This window comes from Aquarana catesbeiana, linkage group LG02, assembly GCF_042186555.1.
Source record: "Aquarana catesbeiana isolate 2022-GZ linkage group LG02, ASM4218655v1, whole genome shotgun sequence".
Lineage (NCBI taxonomy): Eukaryota > Metazoa > Chordata > Amphibia > Anura > Ranidae > Aquarana > Aquarana catesbeiana.
In genome coordinates, this window is record NC_133325.1 from 594,630,379 (window position 1) to 594,658,050 (window position 27,672).

General features: G+C 42.8%; 1 protein-coding gene across 1 annotated transcript in view; it reads right to left on the reverse strand.

The window, feature by feature from the left end:
- LOC141128789 (amine oxidase [flavin-containing] A-like) overlaps nt 1-27,672 on the reverse strand; it is a 201,021-nt gene that overhangs the window by 35,104 nt on the left and 138,245 nt on the right. The window contains exons 7-10 of the mRNA XM_073616286.1: nt 20,865-21,014; nt 13,840-13,999; nt 8,660-8,756; nt 2,329-2,382 (exon numbers count right to left, since the gene is read on the reverse strand). Coding sequence (XP_073472387.1) covers nt 2,329-2,382; nt 8,660-8,756; nt 13,840-13,999; nt 20,865-21,014 — 461 coding nt within the window. The remainder of the gene's footprint in view (nt 1-2,328; nt 2,383-8,659; nt 8,757-13,839; nt 14,000-20,864; nt 21,015-27,672) is intronic.

Below are 27,672 nucleotides of genomic sequence, written 5' to 3' on the forward strand. Positions count from 1 at the left end.
ATTAGTCCAACAGGAGGATCCATCAATCCACGTTTTATAGTGTGGATGGAGGAATCTCTAAGATTTTTTTTGTAGCTGAGACTGCAGTTTGAACAAAAAAAAAAAATCTAATAGCATATAGCCAGCTTAAGACTTCACCGTATTGACAGAGTACATTCTGGAACTTTGAACATCTTTCCACATTTGTGCGATGATTGGGCCGGGGTATTAGTCATGTGACTGCTGAGACAGTATTGACGCTTGGGTGCAGGAACATTTTGGAAGAGTATATTTACTGTTTTGTTAAAATAGCAAAAATTATATAATACCCATATCACTAGCAGTAACAAATTCAATTTTCCACCACCCCCTTCCCTACTGACACCAATCTCTGCCCTACTGACACCAATCTCTGCCCTACTGACACCATTTTCTCCCCTACTGACACTGTCCACTGCTGTACTGAAACTGTCCACTGCTCTGCTGACACCATCCACTGCCTTACTGACACCATTATGTGGCCTACTGACACTGTCCACACACCGTTCCCTGCCCTACTGACACTGTACACACACCATCCGCTGCCCTACTGACAATGTCCACTGCCCTACTGACACTGTCCTCACACCATCTCCTGCCCTACTAACACTGTCCACACACCATCCCCTGCCCTACTGACACTGTCCACACACCATCTCCTGCCCTACTAACGCTGTCCACACACCATCCCCTGCCCTACTGACACTGTCCACACACCGTCCCCTGCCCTACTGACACTGTCCACACACCATCCCCTGCCCTACTGACACTGTCCACACACCGTCCCCTGCCCTACTGACACTGTCCACACACCGTCCCCTGCCTTACTGACACTGTCCCCACACTGTCCCCTGCCCTACTGACACTGTCCACACACCATCCCCTGCCCTACTGACACTGTCCACATACCGTCCCCTGCCCTACTGACACTATCCACACACCGCCCCCTGCCGTATTGACACTGTCCACACAGCTTCCACTGCCCTACTGACACTGTCCACACACCGTCCCCTGCCCTACTGACACTGTCCACACACCATCCCCTGCCCTACTGACACTGTCCACATACCGTCCCCTACCCTACTGACACTGTCCACCCACCGCCCCCTGCCCTATTGACACTGTTCACACAGCTTCCACTGCCCTACTGACACTGTCCACACACCGTCCCCTGCCCTACTGACACTGTCCACACACCGTCCCCTGTCCTACTGACACTGTCCACATACCGTCCCCTGCCCTACTGATACTGTCCACACACAGTCCCCTGCCCCACTGACACTGTCCATACACCTTCCCCTGCCCTACTGACACTGTCCACACACCGTCCCCTGCCCTACTGACACTGTCCACACACTGCCCCCTGCCCTACTGACACTGTCCACACACCGCCCCCTGCCCTACTGACTGACACTGTCCACATACTGTCCCCTGCCCTAGTGACACTGTCCACACCACCCCCTGCCCTATTGACACTGTCCAAACAGCTTCCACTGCCCTACTGACACTGTCCATATAGCGTCCACTGCCCTACTGACATTGTCGACTGGCCTACTGATAGTCCACTGCCCTACTAACACTGTCCACATAGCATCCCCTGCCCTACTGACACTGTCCACACACCGCCCCCTGCCCTACTGACACTGTCCACACAGCGTCCCCTGCCCTACTAACACTGTCCACACAGCGTCCCCTGCCCTATTGAAACTGTTCACACAGCTTCCACTGCCCTACTGACACTGTCCACACAGCGTCCACTGCCCTACTGACATTGTCCACTGCCCTACTGACTGAAACAATTCAATTTTAAGGTAGGGTAAGTTTATATTTTTACAACAACATTTTTTAAATTATATTTTTCTAAGTTTTTCTTACTATTTAGTTAGGCCTTGCTAGTTAAATTCCTAAACAAATAAGTGCGCCAAACCCAGTGATATTTGATCTCTTTCATGTTGTTCAGCTAGATCCCTATCTCTCAAAGGTTCCCTACCCCTGCTCTGGACAGTGACATGTATTTTTAAGGGACTTTAGGTAGGAGACAAACAAATTAAAGCCCAACTCCAGCTAAAAGGTTTTTTTAACAGTTTTAAGCCATATAAATAAAAGATGATTGCTGTACGTGTTTACTTTGTCCTAACTCCTGTAATTTTAGATTTTGGCCATAATTCCACTTTAGGCTCTAGAGTCTAGATCTCTCTGAATCTTAATTGGAAAGATCAGTGATCATCAGCAACCCTGCTAAATCATATTAAAAGCTATATACAGTACATATAAGCCAAATATTTACAGGACCAACTAAGATAATACTACCTCTCTTCCTTGGTAAGATGTGTCAGTGCAGTGGCCCTCCTGGATAAAATAAAGCTGTGAAAAAAAAAGGTGCAATTAGACTTCAAAAACAATCCAATCTGAAACTTTATTTATGCCTTTATGAAACAAAAGTAGTTTATATGCAACTCAGCCCAGAAGATTGAGGATGGAGTGTGAGTACAGGATGCCATGGACCTACTCCCTATGGTGAACTGCACTCATAACGTTAAAGAAGAGAACATCACAGATGTCATCACATCAGCACTGTTGTTTACATCATCCAGGGCCAAGCATCTCCCAGAAAAGACCAAAGACTAAAGGGATCTAAAGCAAGTCCTGCTCCAAGACAAAAGTCATCAACAAAGAAAAATACTGCTGGGAAGATGGAGTCCTGTGGGTAACTGGCCTTTAAACAAATGGATAACTTGTTTGCATACTTTATAGTATGTTCAGTGGTAAAATATGAATGTCAAACTTTAGTCAATAAAATATTTATATTGCATATTAATATTTTATATTTACTTAATATTAATGTTACTAAAAGATCAGTTTTGTTGCAAAACATTAGGCAGATATAAAAAAAAAGACAATGTACCTAATTTACCAAAGAGTTAAATGTAGTTTACTTAGCAATGTATATGGTGATAAATAGTATGGTACTGTTAGGAAAGGCAGTGGATGAAGGTTAGTGGCCCTACTTATTGACAAAATTACAGCAAGGAGGAACAAAGGTCTAATGCAGTACCTTTAGAAAGCTTATTAAAAAACAAAAAGTGAAAAAAAAAACATACTCACAAAAAAAGACAAGTGGCTAAAGGCATTGAAAAAAGCAGAACCCAAGTGACAATAAGGCGGGGGTTTAAAAACCAAATAAAATTCACATCGTTTAAATGCCCCATGGGTGGGAGGCTAACCCATTCTGTTGTAAAAAAGGCCAAGATCTTGAAATGCTTCACAGAGACCTAGAAATCGCTCCAGCGCACATGCTGATGCGTTTTGAGAGACAGGCCCTGATCCTCAGAGCATGATTGGGTTCTGCTTTATTCAATGCATTTAGCCATTTGGCTTTTTGTTAGAATATGTTTTGCACTTTTTGTTTTATTTAATAAACTTTAAGGTAATGCATTTGGCCTTGGCATTCCCTTTTTGTCATTTTTTTCTTTAGCAGAAAGATTTCCCCAATTATAAGAGGGAAGAATTGGTGAACTATTACATGTCACCTAAGTGAATGACTGTGATGATGCCCCTATACTGAGACAGTTCTTGTTGTATATAATACCTTATGCCCTATGGTGTGTCAGGAAAGAGGCAAGTACCAGTCTCGCCAATATCGCTGCCTTCCTTCGCACATACGTGGTAGAGCGGCACTCCGGCGCATCCCTGGGCACAATACAGCGAAACGGCTAATGCGCGTGCGCAATTCGGCTAAACGGCTAATGTTTGTGTGCACTTCAGCGAAACGGCTAATGCGCGTGCGCGATTCAGCGGAACGGCGTACGCAATAGCACGCACAACATGAGCCTCCCACTGGCCTATAAAAGCCACTCTGTGCCATGACCAGATTGGTGGTTTGTCTTTCAGCTCCCTGTGTGTTTCCTGCTTGTATCCTGAATCTTGATTACCTGTTGTGACCCGGATTGACCTTGACCTGCTCTGATCTCTACCTGCATCTGACCCTCGGCTTGCCTCCCATACTTCTCCACTTGCTTACTGTGTTTGACCCTCGGCCTGTCTACGGATATTGCTTCCTGTCTCCAGTGATTGACCCACAGCCTGCTCCTGGACTCTGCTACTGTCTTCAGTGCTCGACCCCTGGCTTGCTCACAGACTTTGCTTCCAGTTACCTGTGTTTGACCTTCGGCCTGTTTTACAGACTTTGCTATCAATCTTCAGTACTAAGTCATCAGCCTGCTGACAGACCTGCTAACAGTCCTTTGCACTAGACTGTTTTTGCCTATCTAGAGACTCTTACTAGTCAACGGTGTTTGACCCCCGGCCTGTTGTTGGATCAACTGTTCATCCTCCTTCTTGAGCTTCAGCATCCTCCAGTCCTGCACAGCTGTCTCCCTGCCGGTGACCTTCACGCAAGACCTGCCCAGCCTGCTAGTGACTCGTGCCTCTTTGTGCCCTTCACCCCCTGTACCATCTCCAGGAGTGGAGTGCGCTTAGTCGCAAGAGGTTACCGCTCTCAGCAATGTAAAAAACAGCAAGAAGCGCCAATCTAAGCGGACATGGAGAGCCAGAGCCGTCGCAGTAGACAGGAACCGGAAGACAAGCGTGATCATCCATAACTCAGCAGTGGTGGGTTTTCTGAGCAGCTGTTGCCTAGTTACTGACTCCATAGCTCCCATAAAAGGACACCTGTTGTATTAGCCTATCGGATCTGAAGAAAATGCGGAAGTATTGAAACGCGTCATCCAACACGTCCATAGGTCACTTCCGCTTTGTTGGTTCCTGGACTAAGTGCCTTGCGTTCCATGCTTGTCTTCCGGTTCCTGTCTACTGCGACGGCTCTGGCTCTCCATGTCCGCTTAGACGCTGGTTGTCTTTGCGGACACCTCCATCGTTTTGCAGCCCAGCACCCAGCGATGACCCCGGTGACTACTTGCACATCCTAACGTGGACAGCGCTTCCAGGAGAACCTGCACCATGCACTTTGCCCACATCTGAGGAGGACGTCCCTGGACCCATTACTTGTCCTTGCCTTAACCTATTTCATCTTTGTGAGTAGCCATTTGGCTGTTTGTCCGTTTATAATTATCTCATTAAAGTTTCATGATACTGCACTTAGATTGGCGCTTCTTGCTGTTTTTTACATTGTTTTTTCAGAGTTGCCTGCTTCCACTCTCAAGTGAGCTGCCGCTGGTGCTTTTTATCAGATCTTTAATTTCAGTGACTTTTTTTATATATATATATACATACAATTTTTCTATATATATATATATATAATTTTATTGACTATCACACCCTGGATGTTTTTTCACATTTACTTTGGACTCTTTATATGCATGTTTGTATGTTCTAGCGCCATTTATCCTTTTTTGTTTACCGCTCTCAGCATCTTGGCCTCGGTGAGTACCCTTATCTGACATGGTGTCATTATCTTGGAGCCCTGCTGATTGCTCCAACTTAGTGGCAGTTGATGTCATTCCCCGATAGGGTAGGTCAGCGAGTGACACCATTTTCACTCTTTGGTGGAACGCAGGCTGGCTCCAGGGAAGAGCAGAGCAGTGGATTTCCAGAAATGCATAGCAAGCTGGTCATTCTGTTAAACCGGTGTCACCGTTAAAGTCTATGGGACACGAACATGAATAATCAAGTTATTGTCATAAAAAGTGTTTGGGGACCTGGGTCCTGCCCCGTGGGACATGTATCAATGCAAAAAAAAAGTTTTAAAAACGGCCGTTTTTTCGGGAGCAGTGATTTTAATAATGCTTAAAGTGAAACAATAAAAGTGAAATATTCCTTTAAATTTCGAACTTGGGGGTGTCTATAGTATGCCTGTAAAGTGGCACATTTTTCCCGTGTTTAGAACAGTCCCTGCACAAAATGACATTTCTAAAGGAAAAAAAGTCATTTAAAAGTACTCACGGCTATAATGAATTGTCGGTCCCGGCAATACAGATAAAAGAAGTAATTGAAAAAAACGGCACGGTGTTCCGGCGGCTTTCGAATTTCCCCGAATACCGCATATTGTTTGGTGTTCTGCAGAACATCCAAACAACCAAAGTTCGGCTCGAACCTATGCTCGGGCCGAACCATTCGCCCATCCCTACAAAACATATATTTGTCCTCCAAGTTTTACAACATTTATTTTTCTGTATGAAAATGTGTTAACTGAAAATATACTCTAACTCATCACTCACCTCTTTTATTATTTCACTTTTTCTCCTCCGTCTCACATCACTGTTTGAAATGGGAGAGGGCTAACGTCACGCAGGAACATTGCTACAGCCTCACTGGCTGGAATTACAGAAACTGGCATTGCTGTACAGCCATTGGCTGCCTTTCAGCAATGTAGCGGTGCTGAGGCTGAGCCGGGTTGTGCACTATGAAGTGAGGTGATGGGCAGTGCGGATGACAGGTCTCTCCCACACAAGCCAGCCAGACAAATCCGCCCCCCCCCTCCCACGGCCGGCCAATCTCGATGACCACTCAAGCCCCCACCTCCCTTTGCTGGCCATTCTACTTTATTTCGTTATTTCTTTATTTATGGTTCTACTTTATTTCTCTTATAGGCTGTACAGCGGTGCTCAAATTAATGGCTGCGCGAGCCGCGCAGCCATTACTTAGACAGGCTGGCCCTGAAACAGCTCACTTAGCCATCGGCCCACCGGGAAACTCCTGGTAGTCCTGATTGTCAGTACATGCCTGAGTATAATCATGTGATGTTGGCCCTCTATTTCTCTGTTTTTATAATATAATGTTGTAATTAACTTTGTTTCAGTACTCCCAAACCATAGGGAGGTGTTTTTATGATATGTAATGAAAATAAAAATGTAAAACTTTACTAAACTAAATATATATGTATATCTTTTTCTTTGGTTGCCTACAAAATCCCCAAAAGAGGTTTTGGAGGGATAGGAGGGATGGTGGCAACCATTTCCTGCATTTGAAGTGATAATCCGTTATTTATCTACCAGAGGAAAATAATACACTCAAGCCTCAATTAATTACTGTTTCAAATGTAGGGGATAATATCTCAGCTTATCTTTGTCTATTATATTTTCTTTTGATTTCGTTATTTATTTACCAGGGTGGATAATAAACTCAAACCTCAATTAATCACTTTTTCAAATGTGGGGGGTTAATATCTCAGCATATTTGTGTCTATTATATTTTCTTTTGATTGAATTGAATTCAGAGATCAGATTGTTAACCTATCCTTAGCAATATGGTGGAATATAAAAAAAAAAGGATGAGTATGGTTGGAAGTTTGCTGTGGAGGTTCATCTCTATGACAGCAACAACTGGATATACCACATACTATGAAGTATAATCATGTGATATTGGCCCTCTTTTTCTCTGTTTTTATAATATAATGTAGTAATCAACTGTGTTTCAGTGCTCTCAAACCAAAGGGAGATGTTTTTATGATGTAATGGAAGTACAAAGGTGACACTTTTTTTAAACTAAACATATATGTATATCTTTTCTTTGGTTGCCTACAAAATCCCAAAAAGAGGTTTCGTATAGGTGGGATGGTGGCAAGCATTTCCTGCATTTGAAGTGATAATCTGTTATTTATTCAGTGTTTTTTTAACTCTCAACTCCCTTCCCAGGTACATCCCTGCTCCCCCAACTCTCCTCCCTTCCACATATACTTTTCAGACTGCAGGAAGGATGGAGGGAAGATGCAGGAGAGATATACTTGACACAGAGGAGATCATATCCGTTGTTCATCAACACAGATTTATGACACCAGGAACTCCAACTACAAATACCACATCAAAGGGGAAAAGCCTGGTTGAAGATTACCCACATATACTTTGCGGACTTGGATACCTTCACAGTCTCAGTATGAATTAATACTAAGGCACCAGTCGTAATGGCTGTTGCCATGACCAAGAACAGAGAGAAATGACTGCTAACCACCACACAACACAGAAAAACTAGGAAGTAAAAAGGAAGAGGATTTATGTCAGTTTATACAGTATAGTTATCATTGACCAAAACTAAAAACGCAGAAGCATGAAGGTCACATTAAAGTAGTGTCAAAATCGCATCAAGTTGTAATATATAATTGCACATGAAATTGACTCAAAATCACAGTAATGTGAACCAGGCCTTAATAAATAAATGTGGATGAACATATATTGTAAAAGGGGGAAAGTGGGAAAAGTGCTGGTTTCAAATGACAGTAACTTTATATAAATTGTGAGTTTAGTCCTAAAAACAGAACAAAATAAATAATTGGAAGGTTTGTCCTTTTGCAATCAGACAGATTGCAATAGTAATGTTTGCAGTTTGTGTATAAAGCTTGCCATATAGATTGAATTTTGGCCGATTCGTGCTGATTTGGCTTAAATTTGAGTCATGGGTGGTCCTGTTGTCACCATGCAGCTCAAAAATCTTAAACTTAAAAATCAAATGAGCTGGATGTATAATTATCAGATAAACAGATGAAGTATTCAGGCAGCTGCTGGTGCTGGCAGGGGAGATCCCTCTATCCATGCTGTTTAGTGTTGATAAAGGTTGATATCATTGATATACTTCTTTGTTTGGCTTGCAGGCTGAATGAAAGAAGACTATAGGTCTAAGGCTAGACTGAGATAGATAGATAGCTAACTAGCTATTCTATCTCTTGGTAGGACAGATAACCTTTTCTTACCCCATAATGGCTGGGCAGGAACCATCAGGTTTGGTGTCATCTAGTGCAATCTCAACAGGAGTGTTTTCATCCTCAATGAACATGGCACCACAGTAATCTTAGAGGAAAGAATGTCATAAATCAAAAGAACATTTATAGAAATTCATCACTTTTACATTGTATAAGTGGTTAAACAGTACAATAGCACAAACTCACTTGTTAAAATATACAAATAGAACACTTTAAAGCACATGAGAAATGTCTTATTTCTTAGTGAATGTCTTATAGTGTGTATTTTCTTTTGTTGCTTCATTTAAATAACTGCTAAATATTTGGCATATTTTTTAATGCTGCTAAATATTTGGCATATTTTTTAATGGCAAAATAAAAATGATATACTTTCTACTTCACATCCATTTTAAACCACACTGTAATGGTATACTAGAAACTTTAAAATGGTAAAAAGTACTTATTTTTAATTAATGGCTACCTGAGCATCCCCTACAAGAAAACTGTACCTTTGGTACAATTTGTTCTTTAAGGCATGCCCCACCTGTCTAAGAGCAGCCCACCAGATCTAATACTTACCTTACAGATCTAATATTTACCTTAGTCCCATTTCCAATGATCTTCACTGTGCAAGCATGCATGCAGCCCCATAACCTTTCCTCCAGTTATCCCCTCTCTCTATAGGAATATAACTGGGCTGCAGTGCACATGTGCACAAAGAAGAGGACATGACAGGTGCACAAAGAAGAGGACATGACAGGATGCTTCTAGAAGGAACTCTGTGTGGCTCCTGGCAGAGCTGCACAGTCTAGTTTGCTGAAATGGGGTTGAAGCTAAGTATTGGACCATATGGGCTGCTCTTAGAGTGGAGGGGGTCATACCTTAATGGACAACTTGTAACAAAGGTACAGTTGACCTTTAAAGCAATACTTCAGGTTAAAAGCAGAGTTGAAAGAGATATATGTGAACTGTTTTACTTTATTCTAAAAGCTAGTGATAAATTTGAGGGGTTGCCATTTTTGTTTAGCTTGCCGAAATTGGCAAGAGGACTTTTTGGTCATCTCCATCTGCATTTGTGTTTGTAGGCCTCCAAATGTATCCCTGCACCTGTGTGCAACTAAAACCTGTTTTTAATTGTTAAAGTGTAATTTATTATTTTTGCTGGCTAACTGGCCAGTGTGTGGGAAATACATTTTATTTTCGATTATCTTACATTATCTTAGATTGTAAGCTCTAACAAGCAGGACCCTCTGAATCCTACTGTATTACATTGTATTGTAATTGTACTGTCTGACATTATGTTGTACTGTTTGTAAACGTAAAGTGCCTTTATAAATCCTATAGAATAATAATAACAATAATTTTGTTTGCTCTGTGCAAAGACCCTTGTCAGGACCTGGATATGAACCCAAGACCTCTGCTACATCTGGCACCTGAGATGCTGGACAGATCCCTGCCTGATCACTTGGACAAACTTACTTTCTATATTGTTTCTGGTGAACTGAGAACCCTTGCTCCTCCCATGAACTTCCTATTTAAGCCATGCCTTTCCATTTCCTGTTTGCCAGATTACTCTGCTCTTCTCCAGTGATATCTTGCTCCTTTCGCTGCTTCTGCTGTCTGCATCTTCATTACTATTTGTTACCGACCTTTGGCTTGTTCCTTGACTACGCTTCCGCTTGATCTCAACCTGCAACCATTTGTTACCAACCGTTGGCTTGTTCCTCGACTACGCTTCTGCCTGATCCCAACCTGCAACCACTTGTTGCTGACTCTTGCCTTGTTTACCAACTACGCTTCTGCTTGATCCCTACATGCTACCACATCCTGGCCTACTCATCTCCTGGTGGGGCGATCCTGAGGACTGCAAACTGGCACTAGCATGCAGCGAAAGCCATCTCCACCATCAGGAGCTCTGGTGAAGACCAGTTGGTGCTTAAACCCCACACCTTGGGTGAGCCCATGTCACCTGCCTGGGGTATTTGCTCATGTATTTATCCTGCTGGATCCTTCCACCGCTATAGCCACTGGACTTCAAGCCGAACCCCTGATTGTGACACTCCTCCATGCGCACCTTAATCTAAGTAATACACAGAGCAAACAAAGATGTTTCACCAGCACTAAGACTGTGGGTCATGCCATGAGGATTGAATTAAATAAATGAATAAATTGATGTTAAACTGAACCCAGTGCAGCTGAACAGATAACACAACTAGAAACGCGACATGCAGAAAAACGGAGAGAGTCAGCGCTCAATATGTTCATGATGGGATAAGTATCAAATCAATCCAACAGTGGCAGTGATGAAGAAAGACAGTTTATTTTCTTTAAAACCCATAAAGGGACTTAAAATAAAATAATGAGCAGTACATGTGTAGGTGTAATTAAAAAGAGAGCCTACGATACCACAGGAGGTCACCAGGGCAGTGAGGAGCTGAGGGCAGCCATAGTTGTTAAAGGTGGAGCATGGGTGGCGCCAGTGTCCGTGTTGCACCAGAGGATCGCGGAGGGGGAGAAAAAAATCCAGTAACTGACACCCTCTAGGCTGGCTGGCTTGCTGTTGGAAAAATTGCAGTGATTCGCGGGATGGTGACAGACCGCTGGTGGCCCAGGGAAAGCCTGTGGATGTAGTATGACTGATGCTGGTATGGTTGAGGATGAATCAGCTTGCAGGGCAGCCTGAGCCCAGAGCCGGAAGCCAGGAGGGATGAGCCGATGCTGGAGCGGGCTCGTGTGGATGACATGCAAAGCTCACCAGGACTGCAGAAACAGAAAGGACCCAGGAACCAGCATGGAACACAGGCTCATCTGTTGCTGGGGCGATGCATTTTGCACACATGCGCTTTGTCATAGTCACAGATGTCAGCAAACAGAGAACTTAAATACCCAATGTAGGGGAGGGGAGTAGGCAGAGCTGAGGAGCAATTGGAACTGAACTGTTAACTCCTCACTGCCCAAAGCCATACATAAATGTACACTGTCTTGTGTAAATTGAATCTTACAAAAGACTTCTTATGGAAAAATACACACACATATACAGTAAAACCTTGGCTTGAGAGTAACTTGGTTTGAGAGCATTTTCAAGACAAGCAAAATTTTTATATAAATTTTGACTTGATATACAAGCGATGTCTTGATATACAAGTAGCGTCATGTCACAACTGAGTATAAAACAGAAGAGAGGTACCTCTAAGTGTAGCAATATTGTTACAATTAATGAAGGTACAACATTTAGCAACTCACATGGTAGATGATTAAAACAGGCACATTAAGTATGCAGGCATCCGGGGTAAAGCTGTCCACATAGACCGTCCTCTGCACCGCCATTGACTTTATCCCTTCCACTCTGTGCTCCAAGATCACTTCAAGCCTCGCTTTCATATCGAAGGGTAGTCTTCCCTGTCATGATTGCAGACTGACAGCAGAGAGATCCGGCGGTGCGGAGGATGGTCTATGTGGACAGCTTTACCCCAGATGCCTGCATACTTAGGTGTGCCTGTTTTAATCATCAACCATGTGAGTTGCTAAATGTTGTACCTTCATTAAATGTAACCATATTGATAAACTTAGAGGCTCCTCTCTTCTCTTTTATACTCTGTAGCTCCTGCTGGATTTTGCTTCTAATCCCCCATTTGTGGATGGACACGTTATGGTTGCACAACCTATCACATTGCTATAATCTTTTTATATGGACTATAAACTGAAGGACCTATGAATAAATGGTTGTGGAACAAATCATTTGAGTTTCCATTATTTCTTATGGGAAAATTTGCTTTGATATAAGAGTGCTTTGGATTACAAGCATGTTTCTGGAAGGAATTATGCTCGCAATCCAAGGTTTTACTGTATAGCCATATAGATAATAATGTCAATTGTCATTTGAAATCAACACCAACTTAATAAAGATGGCGAGATGATACAAATAAAACTAAAACTAAAAATTAATACTAAATAATAATGGAAAATGAATAATGAATAAATAAAGATAAAAAGATAAGAATAACTGGTAACACTGACATATTGAAGGTATGTATACCATAAGGGGAATTGTTTTTAACAGCAATATGTTTACATATATTCATATATATGTGTGTGTATACCTGAATGTATACACAGAAATACATACACACACAACCATTATTGTGTATACAAAGACACAAGGATAGGTGATCAGAAACCTATACATAAGGATGACTATAATTAAATGAGGTTACATGTTTTCATCTCCTCATTCAAACCATTTGGTGCAAGAGAATCAAACATGTATATCCAAAAAACCTCTTCTTCTGTCACCATCCCACGAATCATGGCAATTTTTCCAACCCCATGCCAGTCAGTCTAGTGAGCATTGGTTAGTGGATTCCTTTCTTCCCCTCCGAGATCCTCTGGTGCAACATGGACATTGGCGCCACCCATGCTCCACCCTTTACAACCATGGATGCAGTTAGCTCCTCACTGCCCCAGTGGCCTCCTGTGGTATCGTAGGTTCTCTTTTTAATTACACCTACACATGTACTGGTCATTATTTTATTTTAAGTCCATTTATGGGTTTTAAAGAAAATAAACTTTGTCTTTCTTCATTACTGCCACTGTTGGATTGCCTTGATACATATCCTGTCATTAACCCATTGAGCATGACTCTCCGTTTTACTCTAAATAATAGTTATAGGTTGGGAGGATTGTCATTTTGTTTAGAACATTTTTATCTTCTAAAATATTTGTAACTCAGGCAGTCTTGTGTTTCAGGAACCCCTCATCAGACAGCCTGCACTGTAATTACACAATACAGTCTCTGTGGCTTCTGGACAGTGAAGAGGCAACATATTGATTGTGTCATCACAATATTCTGCTTGCTCTAAGCATGTTTATAATGTTAAAATGACAGCTCTGTGCTAAGCAGTAGAGACACTATTGGCTCAGAGCGCTGACTTTCCCTGACCCAGTGTAAACTTTACTTTGCAGAGGATTACAAGAGATTGATAAAAAGACCAATTTAGATGTTTGTGCTAGCTGAATGTTAAACATATTTCATTTTTTATTTTTTTATGAATACACGAGCAAATCAAATGTTTTTTAGAGTTCAGCTTTTAAGACTTAAAAATCGAAATCTATAAAACCTAAAATTAACTATTATTAAAAAAATGATCATCTATAGCTCACTGTAAACTAGACTTTTTTGAATGACTGTTTACCCATTTTTCTCCAAAATGGTTCCTTGTAGTACATCATGGTTTTTATAACAGATCCCATGGGAAGTCTCTGTATTAACTGATTTCTAGTGGCTGGCAACTCTGGATTGAAATGGATTTTGGTTGTTAGACACGGTGGTATAGCACTGATAACATACTTGGCCTGAAAGAAAGCAAATATAGAAAACAACTATATTAGCATTTGTTATTAAATGCTATACTGTGTGCATTATTTTTAAAATATGCTTTCATAATTATTACAATTATTTCATATGTATATTATGCACTTTTAATCTGCACATTATCAAGCATAAACTTAAAGTATACCTTTCATTTGGTAGTAACACTGCAAAGAAACAAGGTAAAAAATGTAGTTTGAGTAATGATGTTTTAGGGGCTTATGTACAGAACAGAGCAGATACCGTTGCTTGATATTGCAGTGTTTACTCTATACTGTGGCCTTCATTGTACACATCATTCATAAAATGCAGGCCGTGGCATGGAGCCTGTGGTACATCAATGGACTTCTCTTTGCTTAAGGTTACAGTGACCTTACAGTGTTACAGGTTACAGTGGCTACATGACTTTGATAGGTTATGTGACTGAAGACTCCTCCCAACTTTCTTCACTCATTTGTTTGAATAGAGCTCCGTTTGGTTTGAAATCCAAAGCGAATGGAACACAATACACATTTGTACAGCGCACTGCTGTGCTTTATAAATGTGTGTTTTTTTTTGTTTTACAAAATATTTGTTAAGGTTTTTTTGGTGTACAGCACAATAACCGAGCACCAGATAAGATACAATTCCAACAAGGGTTAAGCAAACAGATCAAATGGAGGTTTAATTATCTTATGTACTTATACAGCTCTGTCAATTTACGCAGCGCTTTACATACTGTATACATTGTGCATTCCCATCAGTCCCTATCCTCAAGGAGCTTACAGCCTAAGGTCCCTAACTCACATTCATAGATGTACTAGGGCCAATTTTAGACAGTTTAGACAATTAACCTACCAGCATGTCTTTAGAGTGTGGGAGGAAACCCATGCAGGCACAGGGAAAACATGCAAACTCCAGGTAGATGGTGTCATGGTCGGGATTCAAACCAGCGACCCTTTTTGCTGCTAGGTGAAAGTGCTAACCACTACATCACTGTGCTGCCTGGTAGCAGGGCCATAATGCAGAGATCAGCAACCTGTTAAACCAGAAAAAGTACATAACCCAGTAACTCAATCTGTTAGCTATTGATGAGGTAGCGGCCCTGACCAGCTGGGCCTGCTCCTTGCCAGCGGAAATGATCACATTCGAAGAAAGGGGAGGGGGAAAAAAGGATGATCTATGGACTTCATGAGGAGGCTAGAGAGTAAGTAAGAAAGAGAAAAAAATTGGGAAGGGGGGTGATAAAAGAAAAGTGGTTAAGAAGTTTTGGGGAGGATAGGACATAAGGAAAGAGAGCAAGGGAGAGGAGTGAGACTAGGACAAGAGGATAAGGAGAGGTGAGGGGAAGGAAAACCAGGACTGTAGGATGATTAAGGGTAAACTTTTGCACAGGGTCCAAGCCAATCCATAACATAATGAGTCCCCAGAGGCCCAGTCAGACCAAGAGTAGGGAACGGTCAAGGTTCAGGCCATAATTATAAAATATCTACAGGTCCCTGACTAAATGTGTGTTTTTTATTGTTTAAGACATCGGCAAGTTTGCGGTAAGACCATACCCCAGATTTCTAGATGGGGTCCTTATTGTATATCTGAAGTTAGGATATCTTGTTAGGGTGAATTCCTGGGATTATTCCAGAAAGAGAGCTGGATCTGTCATCTGATTTAGTATTTACTATTTAGCCTGTTTATTCTTCAAAAGATCACAAAACCCTGAACCCACCAACTAATTGTTTTGCAAGGCTAAATTAAATTGTATAGATTAAAAATGTCTAGTATTAATAATGTGAGACATTTTTCCATCTTTGATGAATCAAGCAACATTATTGCATGCAGGGCTGCCATCGGGATGGGGGGGGGGGGGGGGGGGTACAGCCGATACAACTGTAAGGGGCCCCCTGTGGCACGTCCGGGCCAGAAGAAGGATGGGTGAAGGGGAGCTGTGTTGTGCTCTATAGAAACGATCTTGCAGCTTCTGCTGATCTTTGTGTCATTGAGCTCAGACATCAAACTCTTTACTGCCACTTCTGGCTACTATGTGCACCCCCCATGTGAGCTGCCTGTACTGTGCTCCTCTGTGTTAGCAACATGTCAGCTTTGTGAAAACGAGCTGGGACAGGGTAGGAAGATTTCCTTTACAAGTAGGGGCTGTGAAGGAAAGGGGGCTGTCAGGAAGGCCATGCCACAACCAAAATGGTAGCCACAGAACCTCAGTCACTGTTTGGAGGTGCGCTTGCACATGCTGGTGCGCGCGTGACAGTTCATGGCGGCAAAATGGGCTATTTAAACAGGGTCAGTACCCAGACTCAGTGCTGTCTGCTGTACAGCGTTCCCTGTGTGACTTTGCATTGCTACACCTGACACCTGTTCCTGTTGTGACCCGGCTTGCTTCCTGACGTTCCTGCCTTCTGCCTACATCCGACCCCGGCTTGTCCGCCACTCCACACCTGCCTGCTCCTTCTGCTACTTTGCTGCCAGCCTACTGCCGACCCAGCCTGTATCCTGACTCTGCTCCTGCTTCTGCTTCAGTTCCTGACGTGCCCGCTTGTGTATGACCCGGCTTGCTTGTACCTGCCTTCTCTTCAGTCTTGGAGGTGCCACATCTCTCCTGTAGCTGCATCAGCACCTCTGCCTGTGGGATCCCAGTGCCAGCTTGTTCCAGCTTCCTGCTTACTGTTGTTCCTGGACTTTTGCAGTACCTGCATCCCTCCACAGTTCTACCAGGAGTTCCAGTTCAGCCCTGGGTTCAGCGATTCTGCCAGGCACTCGTGCGACTCTGCACCTCGTACGCATCCTGTCAGCTCTATCAGGGGCCCCGAGTCAGAGCTGTAAGAGAGGCCATCCTCTGCATATCAGGCTCTACCATCAGGTACATGACAGGGCTGTTTGTGTACAGGGAGGGGTGGCCAGTGTGTGGATTCAGTGGGATGGCTCATGGGCAAGCCCTGGGGAATGTTGGTGGTCAGGCTCGGGGGGGCCCTGGCCTAAATCTGTGTAAGGGGCCCAAAAGTTTTTGATGGCTGCCCTGATCACATGTAGTAATATTCTTGATATGCCACTTTTCGAACTTCTGCTTGATGGATCAGGAACTTAGACTGTTACATATGGAAGAGACACTTTAATAATATATGAACCCCTCACCACAGCTGTTGAGCAACTCCGCATTTCAAATTGTGCTTAATCTACTGTACATGACTAGATTTACAAATTTGTGAACTTCCCCTTACAAAGTACAACATCCTCAATTACAGTACTTCCCATTCTCTCATACCACAAAAGTCTGTATACAGGTTACTGAGATTTTTAGTCTATCCATGGTTGAATGCATTGAATGGTACATTGCTGCACTGCTGTACTGCTGGTTTTAAACTTCTTGCAGATGGATGACTTACAGTCTACAAAACAAGACCTTCCAATCTGCAGAGACCCTATTTTTTTTTCAACATAAGGACTCATGCACACTGGACATTTTTTTTTCCTCCACTGGACGTTTTTTTTTTCTCCTCCGCTGGACACCTTGCTCCAGGGGAGGAAAAAGCAGCTTTAAAATGCGCCTAAAGCCATGTTTTGTAAACGAAGTAGGCGTGTCAAATGCTTGGGGGTTCACTCAGTCCACTGGCCAGGTTCTGGTCATTGTAATGAATGCTCAAGAGTCAAGAGCGCTAAGAAGCATTAAGCATTTTTATGCTGAAACACTCCTCTCCTGAACGCACTGGCCCTGGGGTTTTTTTTAGAGGCATTATTTTTCAAAAAATGTTTTAATGTATTCAGTACAGAAATTTTTAAATTTTTTTTATTAAAAAGTAGGCAAGATCCACTTCCATATTCTGTCACATAATATACCAATTAGTCATAGGTAGTACTGCAACAGCCCTAGTATGCTTTTCTCTATCGTATTTAGGGATTGTGTTAAAAGTCCAATGTTGTATACTTTCATATACATTCAGGGTGCACTTGAAAGCAATTGGAGACACACAGATGCATTTGACCTCTAGGTAAGTTCCTTCTGATCTGCAGCTTACTTTTTTCTAACTTGCAACAAGTTGCTTAAAATTGCTTTTGCATTACAAATGACTTGTATGGGAAGAAAAGCAGTTCTGACGTAAACAAAGCCAGTGTACAGAGGTAGTGATTTTTTTTTACAGTACTTTCATAGCTTAAATTATGATTTTTTTTTTTAATTAAAAACCATGGGGTTGATTTACTAAAACTTGAGAGAGCAAAATCTGGTGCAACTCTGCATAGAAACCAATCAGATTCCAGTTTTTTTGTTGCTGTTGCTGATTGGCTATCATGCACAGCTGCACTAGATTTTGCACTCTCCATTTTAACTAAATCAGGTAAATCAGAACTGTGAAGAAAGCAGCAACGTGACAATGCATGATTTCAGTTAAACTGCATAAATATGCCACCTATCTGGCCTCCAAAAATATTCTGACTTGTCAATATCATTGTACACTAAACTGACAGAATACAATGTTAAAGCAGAACTAAACCTTCTTATTGTCTTCAACGGGGCCTTCTTTAATATTGACTGGACCTTGGCAAACATTTTCTTGGGCCTCCTCTTCCATGCAATTTTGCTCTCCACATGCTTTGAGACATACAATAAATAGCAGCTAGACTCAAAATCAGTTCACTGAATCAGATCAGGCAGCAATTGCAATTGGCTACAGTGTATCATTATGGCTCACTGACTGGCTGCTAAAGGATACAGCACACATTATGGCTCACTGTTTATTTTCTAGAGGTTATAGCACATGACTTCTGCTTGTTGATTGGTTGCTAGAGATTACTGTACATCAATACTGCTCATTTATTGATTGCTAGAGGTTACTGGACATCTATACCACTCACTAATTGGTTGCTAGAGGTTATTGCACATTATTACTGCTCACTGATTGGTTCCTAGAGGTTACTGCATATCCTTACCGCTCAATGATTGGTTGCAAGAGGTTAGTGCACAGCATTACTGCTCACTGATTGGTTGCTAAGGGTTACAGCACATCATCTTCTTACTGCCTGCACACCATGGACTGGGGAGGTGATGGGACCCATCAATAGACAAAAAACTCCTAGAGATCCTAGGACACCTGTGATCAGTGGCAATGCTGGGGGGTTGATGGGATCAGTGGCAGTGGTGGGGGGATGGGATTAGTTAGAAGGCAGTACGCTGTGGCAAATTCTGAATCATGTAGAGCAAACCTGGAAATCTTTGGCAAGTATATAGTGGGTGGGGATTCTACCACTATAATGGGGAATTTACAATGACCACCAATGTGAGGGGGGATTTACAATGACCATCAATGTGAGGGGGAATTTGCACTTACCGCCATGTAACGGGGGAATTTACGCCACCCACCAATAGAAAAGAGGGATTTCTACATTGACACCAATGTAATAAGAGCATTTGCACCAACCACCAGTGTAAGGGGAATATACAATGACCTCCATGTAAGGGGGAATTTACAATGACAACCATTGTTAAGGAGATTTGTACTGACCACCAATGTAAGGTGACACTTCTACACCGAACACCAATGTTAGGGGGGATTTACACTGACCACCAAAGTAAAGGGGTATTTACACTGACCACCAGTGTAAGGGCAATTCTGCACTTACCACCAATGTAAAGGGAAATGTACACTGATCATCAATATTACAAAGAATTTACACCAACAACCAATGTAATGGGGGATTTTACATCAACAGCCAATAAAGGGGGATTTCTACACTGGCCACCAATGTAACAGGGACTTACAATCACCAGCAATTTAAAGGAGGCTTCTACATGGACCATCAATGTAACAGAGGATTTGAAACGGACCACAAATGCAAGTTTGATTTTTTTTAACGATTACCAATATAAAGAGGAGTTTCTACACTGCCCACCAATGTAGTGGGGATTTACACTGACCACTAATGTAATAGGAGCATTCACAGTAACCACCAATGTAAAGAGGGATTTACACTGACCACCAATGTAAGGGAGACCTTCACACTGGCCACTAGTGTGAATGAAAGAATTGCACACCAAGCCTCAAGCTCCAAGTGTAGATTTACACTGATCACCAATGTAACTGAGACATTTAGCCTATAATGACTATAGTTGTAGGCAGGACTTTCAAGTATGCTCCTTTACCTCCTCAGTGGGCAGCATTCAGAAGAAGTGATGGTAGATATGACCTCAGGGGGACATGATATACATATGAATGCTGCCTATATTTACATATCAATGCTGCGGTCTGCGACTATTTACATATTATTGCTGCCGCTATTTACATATCAATGCAGGTTATTTCCATGTAAACACAGGGTCTGCAGGTGAGTCATCTGTACATGGCAATAGGGCAGAGCTGGGCAGCTGCAACAGATTTTTACACTGAGAATTCAGGACAGCACAGGACTAAAACTTCAAGGGGTAAGGGAATTTAAACTGGGATAGTTGGCAAGTATGAGGCAGTTGCTTGGGGCCCCACAACAATAATGGGGCCCAGGGCAGCTGCCCCTTTTGCCCTGCCTAAAATGGTCCTGGTCTTCAACCAAGGAAGCTGCCATCTTAGCCTCTGTTTGATTTGTAACTGCCATGATGCTGCACATGTGATTAGTTATGACACCGGCCATTTGATGGTTTGATAGTTTGGTTAAGAGCAGAAGTTAATCTGACAGTTAGCATTGCAGGTAGTTTTTTGAAGCTGAAACAAACAACGTCCCCTAAAAAAAATTGTTGTTATCTCCAAAGTTCAAACACTCAGTGTAATTTTACTCATATTTGCATTCATTCGTTTCACTCATCCATGTATCCCCTATCTTCATGTAAATAACCAGTTATATAGCAGGTTGTAGATTTTGAGAAATGTATGCACTTACCTGATAGCTTTCATGGTTTAAGGTTTCCACAATGACATTATCCCCAGACTGGTCAAGTCTGACCACTGGTCTTTCAAGCTTGACTCGATCTTGAAGAAGCTCCATTATCTTCTCACTTATTTGTCCTGCTCCTCCAACAAACTTTCTTTCCTTAAAGAAATGAAATAATTACTTTTATCTTTTGCAATACCCTCTTCTTTCCTTTTTTTAACTTACTGCTCATATAATATCATTACTATACAAAGCGTCCCAGGAACCCACAAAACCAAAGACACCTGTATTCAAAGTCCTGGTTTGAGAGAAGTGGCTGCAGAGAAATGCTGCAAATGTATCTAATCAATGCATTGCACAGTGCTTCTTAGTAGGTTTCCGAGGTCTCAGTCTTAGTATTAGGGATAGGTCGAACACCCCCCCCCCGTTACATCAGAACACCACGAACAGGCAAAAAGTTCTAGCGAAAATGCGAACCCTATTAAAGTCTATGGGACACAAACATGAAAAACCAAAATTGCTCATTTTAAAGGCTTATATGCAATTTATTACCATAAAAAGTGTATGGGGACCCGGGCACTGCCCCAAGGGACATGTATCAATGCAAAAAAAAGTTTTTAAAACAACCATTTTTTCAGAAGCAGTGATTTTAATAATTGCTTTCAGTGAAACAATAAAAATGAAATATTCCTTTAGTATGCCTGTAAAGTGGTGCATCTGTGCGATGTGTAGAATAGTGCCACAGTAATAATGACACTTCTAAAGGAAAAAAATGTAATTTAAACTTGTTTGCGGCTGTACTGTATTGCCAGCTCCCGGTAATATACATTAAAAAAGGAAAAAAAAGCGGCATTGGATGCCTCCCCCCCCCATCCATACCGGGCCCTTCGGGTCCGGTATGGATATTAAGGGGAACTCCATGCCAACATTTTTTTAAAAATTGGCAAGGGGTCCTCCCCAAAATCCATACCAGACCCTTATCCGAGCATGCAGCCTGGAGGTCAGGATAGAAAGGGGGACGAGCGAGCGACCCCCCCTCCTGAACCATACCAGGCCACATGCCCTTAACATGGGGGGGTGGGTGTTTTGGTGCTGGGGGGGCTCTGTGCCCCCCCACCCCAAAGCACCTTGTGCCCACGTTGATGGGGACAAGAGCCTCTTCCTGACAACCCTGGCCATTGGTTGTCGGAATCTGGAAGCCCCCTTTAACAAAGGGGCCCCCAGATCCCGCCCCCATGTGAATGGGTATGGGTACATTGTACCCATATCCATACCCATTCACCAAAAAAAGTGTCAAAAAGTAAAAACCACAACAGACAGTTTTTGACAATTCCTTTATTTAAAAAAAAAAAAAAAAAAAAAGTGTCCGCTGTGCTGTCTTTTCCCTTTGACAGCTCTTATATAGGCAAGGGAGGGACCACCCGCTGACGTAACCCGATGACCTCGCCCCACTCTGATGTCACATGACGTCAGAAGGGGTGGGGTCACTCGGTTACATCACCGGGTGGCCCCCGCCCTTGCCTACATAACAGCTGTCAAAGCCAAGAGACAGCAGTCGTCGGGAGGCTTCCCAGCGAGGCAGAGCTTTTTACATTTTTTCTATTTTTCGGGTCTGTCAGGTGGCGTGATTGAAGATGGATGGACATTTGCGGGACACTTTTCTTTTTTTTTTCCATGTTGAGGGCATGTAGCCTGGTATGGATCAGGGAGGGGGTATGGATTTTGGGGGGGGGACCCCACGCTGTTTTTAAAAAAAAAAAAATGAATGACGTGGAGTTCCCCTTAAAATCTATGCCAGACCCGAAGGGCCTGGTATGGATTTTGGTGGGGACCCCACGCTGTTTTTTTTCTTACTTCTGTCATAGGGTTCCATTTAACCACTTCAATACACTGTATTATATATGCTGCACTGCACTATTTACCCTGCACTATATTATATATACTACACTGACTGTACTATATACTCTCCACTGTAATATGTATACTACACGGACTGCACTATATACTCTGAACTGTAGTATATATATTACACGGATTGCACTATATACGCTGAACTGTATTATATTTACTATACGGACTGCACTATATACTCTGAACTGTATTATATATACTATACGGACTACACTATATACTCTAAACTGTATTATAAACAGTGCCTTGAAAAAGTATTGATACGCCTTGAAATTTTCCAAATTTTGTCATGTTATAACCAAATATTAGCAAGATTGGGAGCCTGATCCCCAGTCAGGCGACCAAGAAAGTAGGGGCGTATTGGACTATTGCGGTACGGTACACATGACAATATAAAGAATATACCAATAATATAAAAAAGTATAATCGATTTTATTGATGCACAAGACAATTCATGGTAATACATTACAGCGAAGTAAAAAATGAATAAAAATCAAGAACATTGGGGTCATGATTTTACAGTAAGACAGATCATCTCAGATATCGAATTCCTCGACTAGTTTCGCGGACACAACCGCTTCGTCAGGAGGGGATCTGAAGATGGTAAATTCTGACTAAACAGTCTAAACCTAACAATTGGGAAAAAGTACAATAAGATTTAACGGAAAAAAAATATAGAAATAATAATAAGACTGTGTTACAGCATCAAGGTTAATCCATATAATAAAAATTGCTGGGGGAAGGGACAAATCTGCTTACCCATGTCCCAACAGACCCCAAGCGCAGGGCTCCTCCACCAAGGGTAATCTCCCACGGCGACCCGGGGGAGCTGCAAAGATGACGAGGATGGTATGGATAAATATATTTATCAATTGGTAGGGTATGTTAAGTTGCCAAAAGGGGCCAGTGATAGGTAGGGAAGAAATAATAAAGGGGTGTAAGTGTAAAGAGTGATGGGATGAATGCATGGTGCACAAATAGGGTGAAAGTAGTGCGTGGGAATAGTGAGAAAATAACCAAAGAATTTGGTGGGAAAGTGTAATAGTGTAAAATAAGTGAGAGACGGTGAGTGAAAGCAAAAGAGTGATGAAGATCAATTGAAAAAGAAAAGGTGGTGTGTGAGAAGGAAATGGAACCAAGGAAAGGGTAGAAGAAGGGAGGGAGGAAGAGGGGGGAAAAGAAAAAGAGGGGGGGGAAGGGGAAAAGGGGGGGGGGGGAAGGGGGGTGGGGGAAGAGGGAAGAAAAGGAAGAGGGGAAAAAATCAATAGGGATAAAGGTGAAAGGGAAGGAAAGCAGAAAATAAAATGTGGGGTGTGAAGTAATTGGGGCAATAATACCTGGTACTAATATAACCATATGGAGGTGCCAGGAAAAGCACCCTAAAACAAGCCGGTAACGTGCTGGGCCAGAAGAGAGGTAGTATACATAGCAGGTAGCGGGCGGAGGCATAATGCAGCGTATTCGCCCCTGCCTGGAGTATCTAGAGGGGAGAAGGCAAGGTTAGGGTAGAACCAATGCAGGTGCCCAGGGGTACGGGACTGGGTAAACAATTAAGATAAGCAAACCCCTCTTACTTACGATGAGCTGGCGATAGTGCACTAACCCCGGGACCAGGAACCGATCGTCAACTAACAGGCAGAGCCTGCTATATGTAGCTCCCAACCAGGTGACGCTGACCACACGCCGGACGGATGCCGGCGCGTGACGTCACAAGGTCAGAGGTCCCACACAACGCGCGCGTGCGAGAAGATCGCGCGCACGCGCATGCGCACCTACCCTTAAGAGGCCGGGGACGGAGTCCCTACCAGGACAGGTGCAAGAGGGGGGGCGGCCCCGTGTCAGAAACCAACCCCCCCGCCAGGGATCTCACCGGGTCGCCGCAGAGAAGCACAGGGGGAGGGCTGCGCACCGGCTTCCAGCTTGGGAACACAGAGGGGAAGCAGAAAGTCCCAGTAAAACAACACTTGTAAATAGTTGATAAAAACAAATAGTAATAAGGCATAATGAAATGAATAGGAATATAGTAATAAATGACATAATAAGACATAAAGGGGTAAATTAGGGATTAGTTAAATACCCTAAGGCACTGATGCGGTCACCAACATGGCATAGACCCATTTAGACCTAACTACATAATACAATGTATATAAGTAACGGAGGGCCAAGACAACAACCACATGATTGGGTAAACCATGTGGAAAAATGGGGCGGGTAGCCAATAATTGGTGTCTAGCCGACCTAATGGGTGTCTGTCATAGAGGATTGCATCAGGGATAATTGTAAAAAGATAGTGATATAACGCAGGTAATAATAAATACTGTCTTGTGCATCAATAAAATCGATTATACTTTTTTATATTATTGGTATATTCTTTATATTGTCATGTGTACCGTACCGCAATAGTCCAATACGCCCCTACTTTCTTGGTCGCCTGACTGGGGATCAGGCTCCCAATCTTGCTAATTATTGATTCCTGGATGATGGTACATGTATTTTTGTTTACCTCAGTACTTTACCACAGAGGCCATACATTTATCTGTATACATTGGGTGGATAACACACCCGGCACTTATGTCGAGTGGGAGTGATTGGTGAGCTATTGGAGTGGACATGGCTAATGGTTTGCCCTCCACTTCTCTGGCCCCAATTACCCCACCCTTCATTTTTAATCCACCCCCATCGACTATATGTCTTTTTGGGGGGGCCTCTCTCAGTATTTATTTATACTATTGCGGTACGGTACACATGACAATATAAAGAATATACCAATAATATAAAAAAGTATAATCGATTTTATTGATGCACAAGACAGTATTTATTATTACCTGCGTTATATCACTATCTTTTTACAATTATCCCTGATCCAATCCTCCATGACAGACACCCATTAGGTCGGCTAGACACCAATTATTGGCTACCCGCCCCATTTTTCCACATGGTTTACCCAATCATGTGGTTGTTGTCTTGGCCCTCCGTTACTTATATACATTGTATTATGTAGTTAGGTCTAAATGGGTCTATGCCATGTTGGTGACCGCATCAGTGCCTTAGGGTATTTAACTAATCCCTAATTTACCCCTTTATGTCTTATTATGTCATTTATTACTATATTCCTATTCATTTCATTATGCCTTATTACTATTTGTTTTTATCAACTATTTACAAGTGTTGTTTTACTGGGACTTTCTGCTTCCCCTCTGTGTTCCCAAGCTGGAAGCCGGTGCGCAGCCCTCCCCCTGTGCTTCTCTGCGGCGACCCGGTGAGATCCCTGGTGGGGGGGTTGGTTTCCGACACGGGGCCGCCCCCCCCTCTTGCACCTGTCCTGGTAGGGACTCCGTCCCCGGCCGCTTAAGGGTAGGTGCGCATGCGCGCGATCTTCTCGCACGCGCGCGTTGTGTGGGACCTCTGACCTTGTGACGTCACGTGCCGGCGTCCGTCCGGCGTGTGGTCAGCGTCACCTGGTTGGGAGCTACATATAGCAGGCTCTGCCTGTTAGTTGACGATCGGTTCCTGGTCCCGGGGTTAGTGCACTATCGCCAGCTCATCGTAAGTAAGAGGGGTTTGCTTATCTTAATTGTTTACCCAGTCCCGTACCCCTGGGCACCTGCATTGGTTCTACCCTAACCTTGCCTTCTCCCCTCTAGATACTCCAGGCAGGGGCGAATACGCTGCATTATGCCTCCGCCCGCTACCTGCTATGTATACTACCTCTCTTCTGGCCCAGCACGTTACCGGCTTGTTTTAGGGTGCTTTTCCTGGCACCTCCATATGGTTATATTAGTACCAGGTATTATTGCCCCAATTACTTCACACCCCACATTTTATTTTCTGCTTTCCTTCCCTTTCACCTTTATCCCTATTGATTTTTTCTCCTCTTCCTTTTCTTCCCTCTTCCCCCACCCCCCTCCCCCCCCCCTCTTTTTCTTTTCCCCCCTCTTCCTCCCTCCCTTCTTCTACCCTTTCCTTGGTTCCATTTCCTTCTCACACACCACCTTTTCTTTTTCAATTGATCTTCATCACTCTTTTGCTTTCACTCACCCTCTCTCACTTATTTTACACTATTACACTTTCCCACCAAATTCTTTGGTTATTTTCTCACTATTCCCACGCACTACTTTCACCCTATTTGTGCACCATGCATTCATCCCATCACTCTTTACACTTACACCCCTTTATTATTTCTTCCCTACCTATCACTGGCCCCTTTTGGCAACTTAACATACCCTACCAATTGATAAATATATTTATCCATACCATCCTCGTCATCTTTGCAGCTCCCCCGGGTCGCCGTGGGAGATTACCCTTGGTGGAGGAGCCCTGCGCTTGGGGTCTGTTGGGACATGGGTAAGCAGATTTGTCCCTTCCCCCAGCAATTTTTATTATATGGTTTAACCTTGATGCTGTAACACAGTCTTATTATTATTTCTATATTTTTTTCCCGTTAAATCTTATTGTACTTTTTCCCAATTGTTAGGTTTAGACTGTTTAGTCAGAATTTACCATCTTCAGATCCCCTCCTGACGAAGCGGTTGTGTCCGCGAAACTAGTCGAGGAATTCGATATCTGAGATGATCTGTCTTACTGTAAAATCATGACCCCAATGTTCTTGATTTTTATTCATTTTTTACTTCGCTGTAATGTATTACCATGAATTGTCTTGTGCATCAATAAAATCGATTATACTTTTTTATATTATTGGTATATTCTTTATATTGTCATGTGTACCGTACCGCAATAGTCCAATACGCCCCTACTTTCTTGGTCGCCTGACTGGGGATCAGGCTCCCAATCTTGCTAATTATTGATTCCTGGATGATGGTACATGTATTTTTGTTTACCTCAGTACTTTACCACAGAGGCCATACATTTATATGTTATAACCAAAACCGTAAATGTATTTTATTGG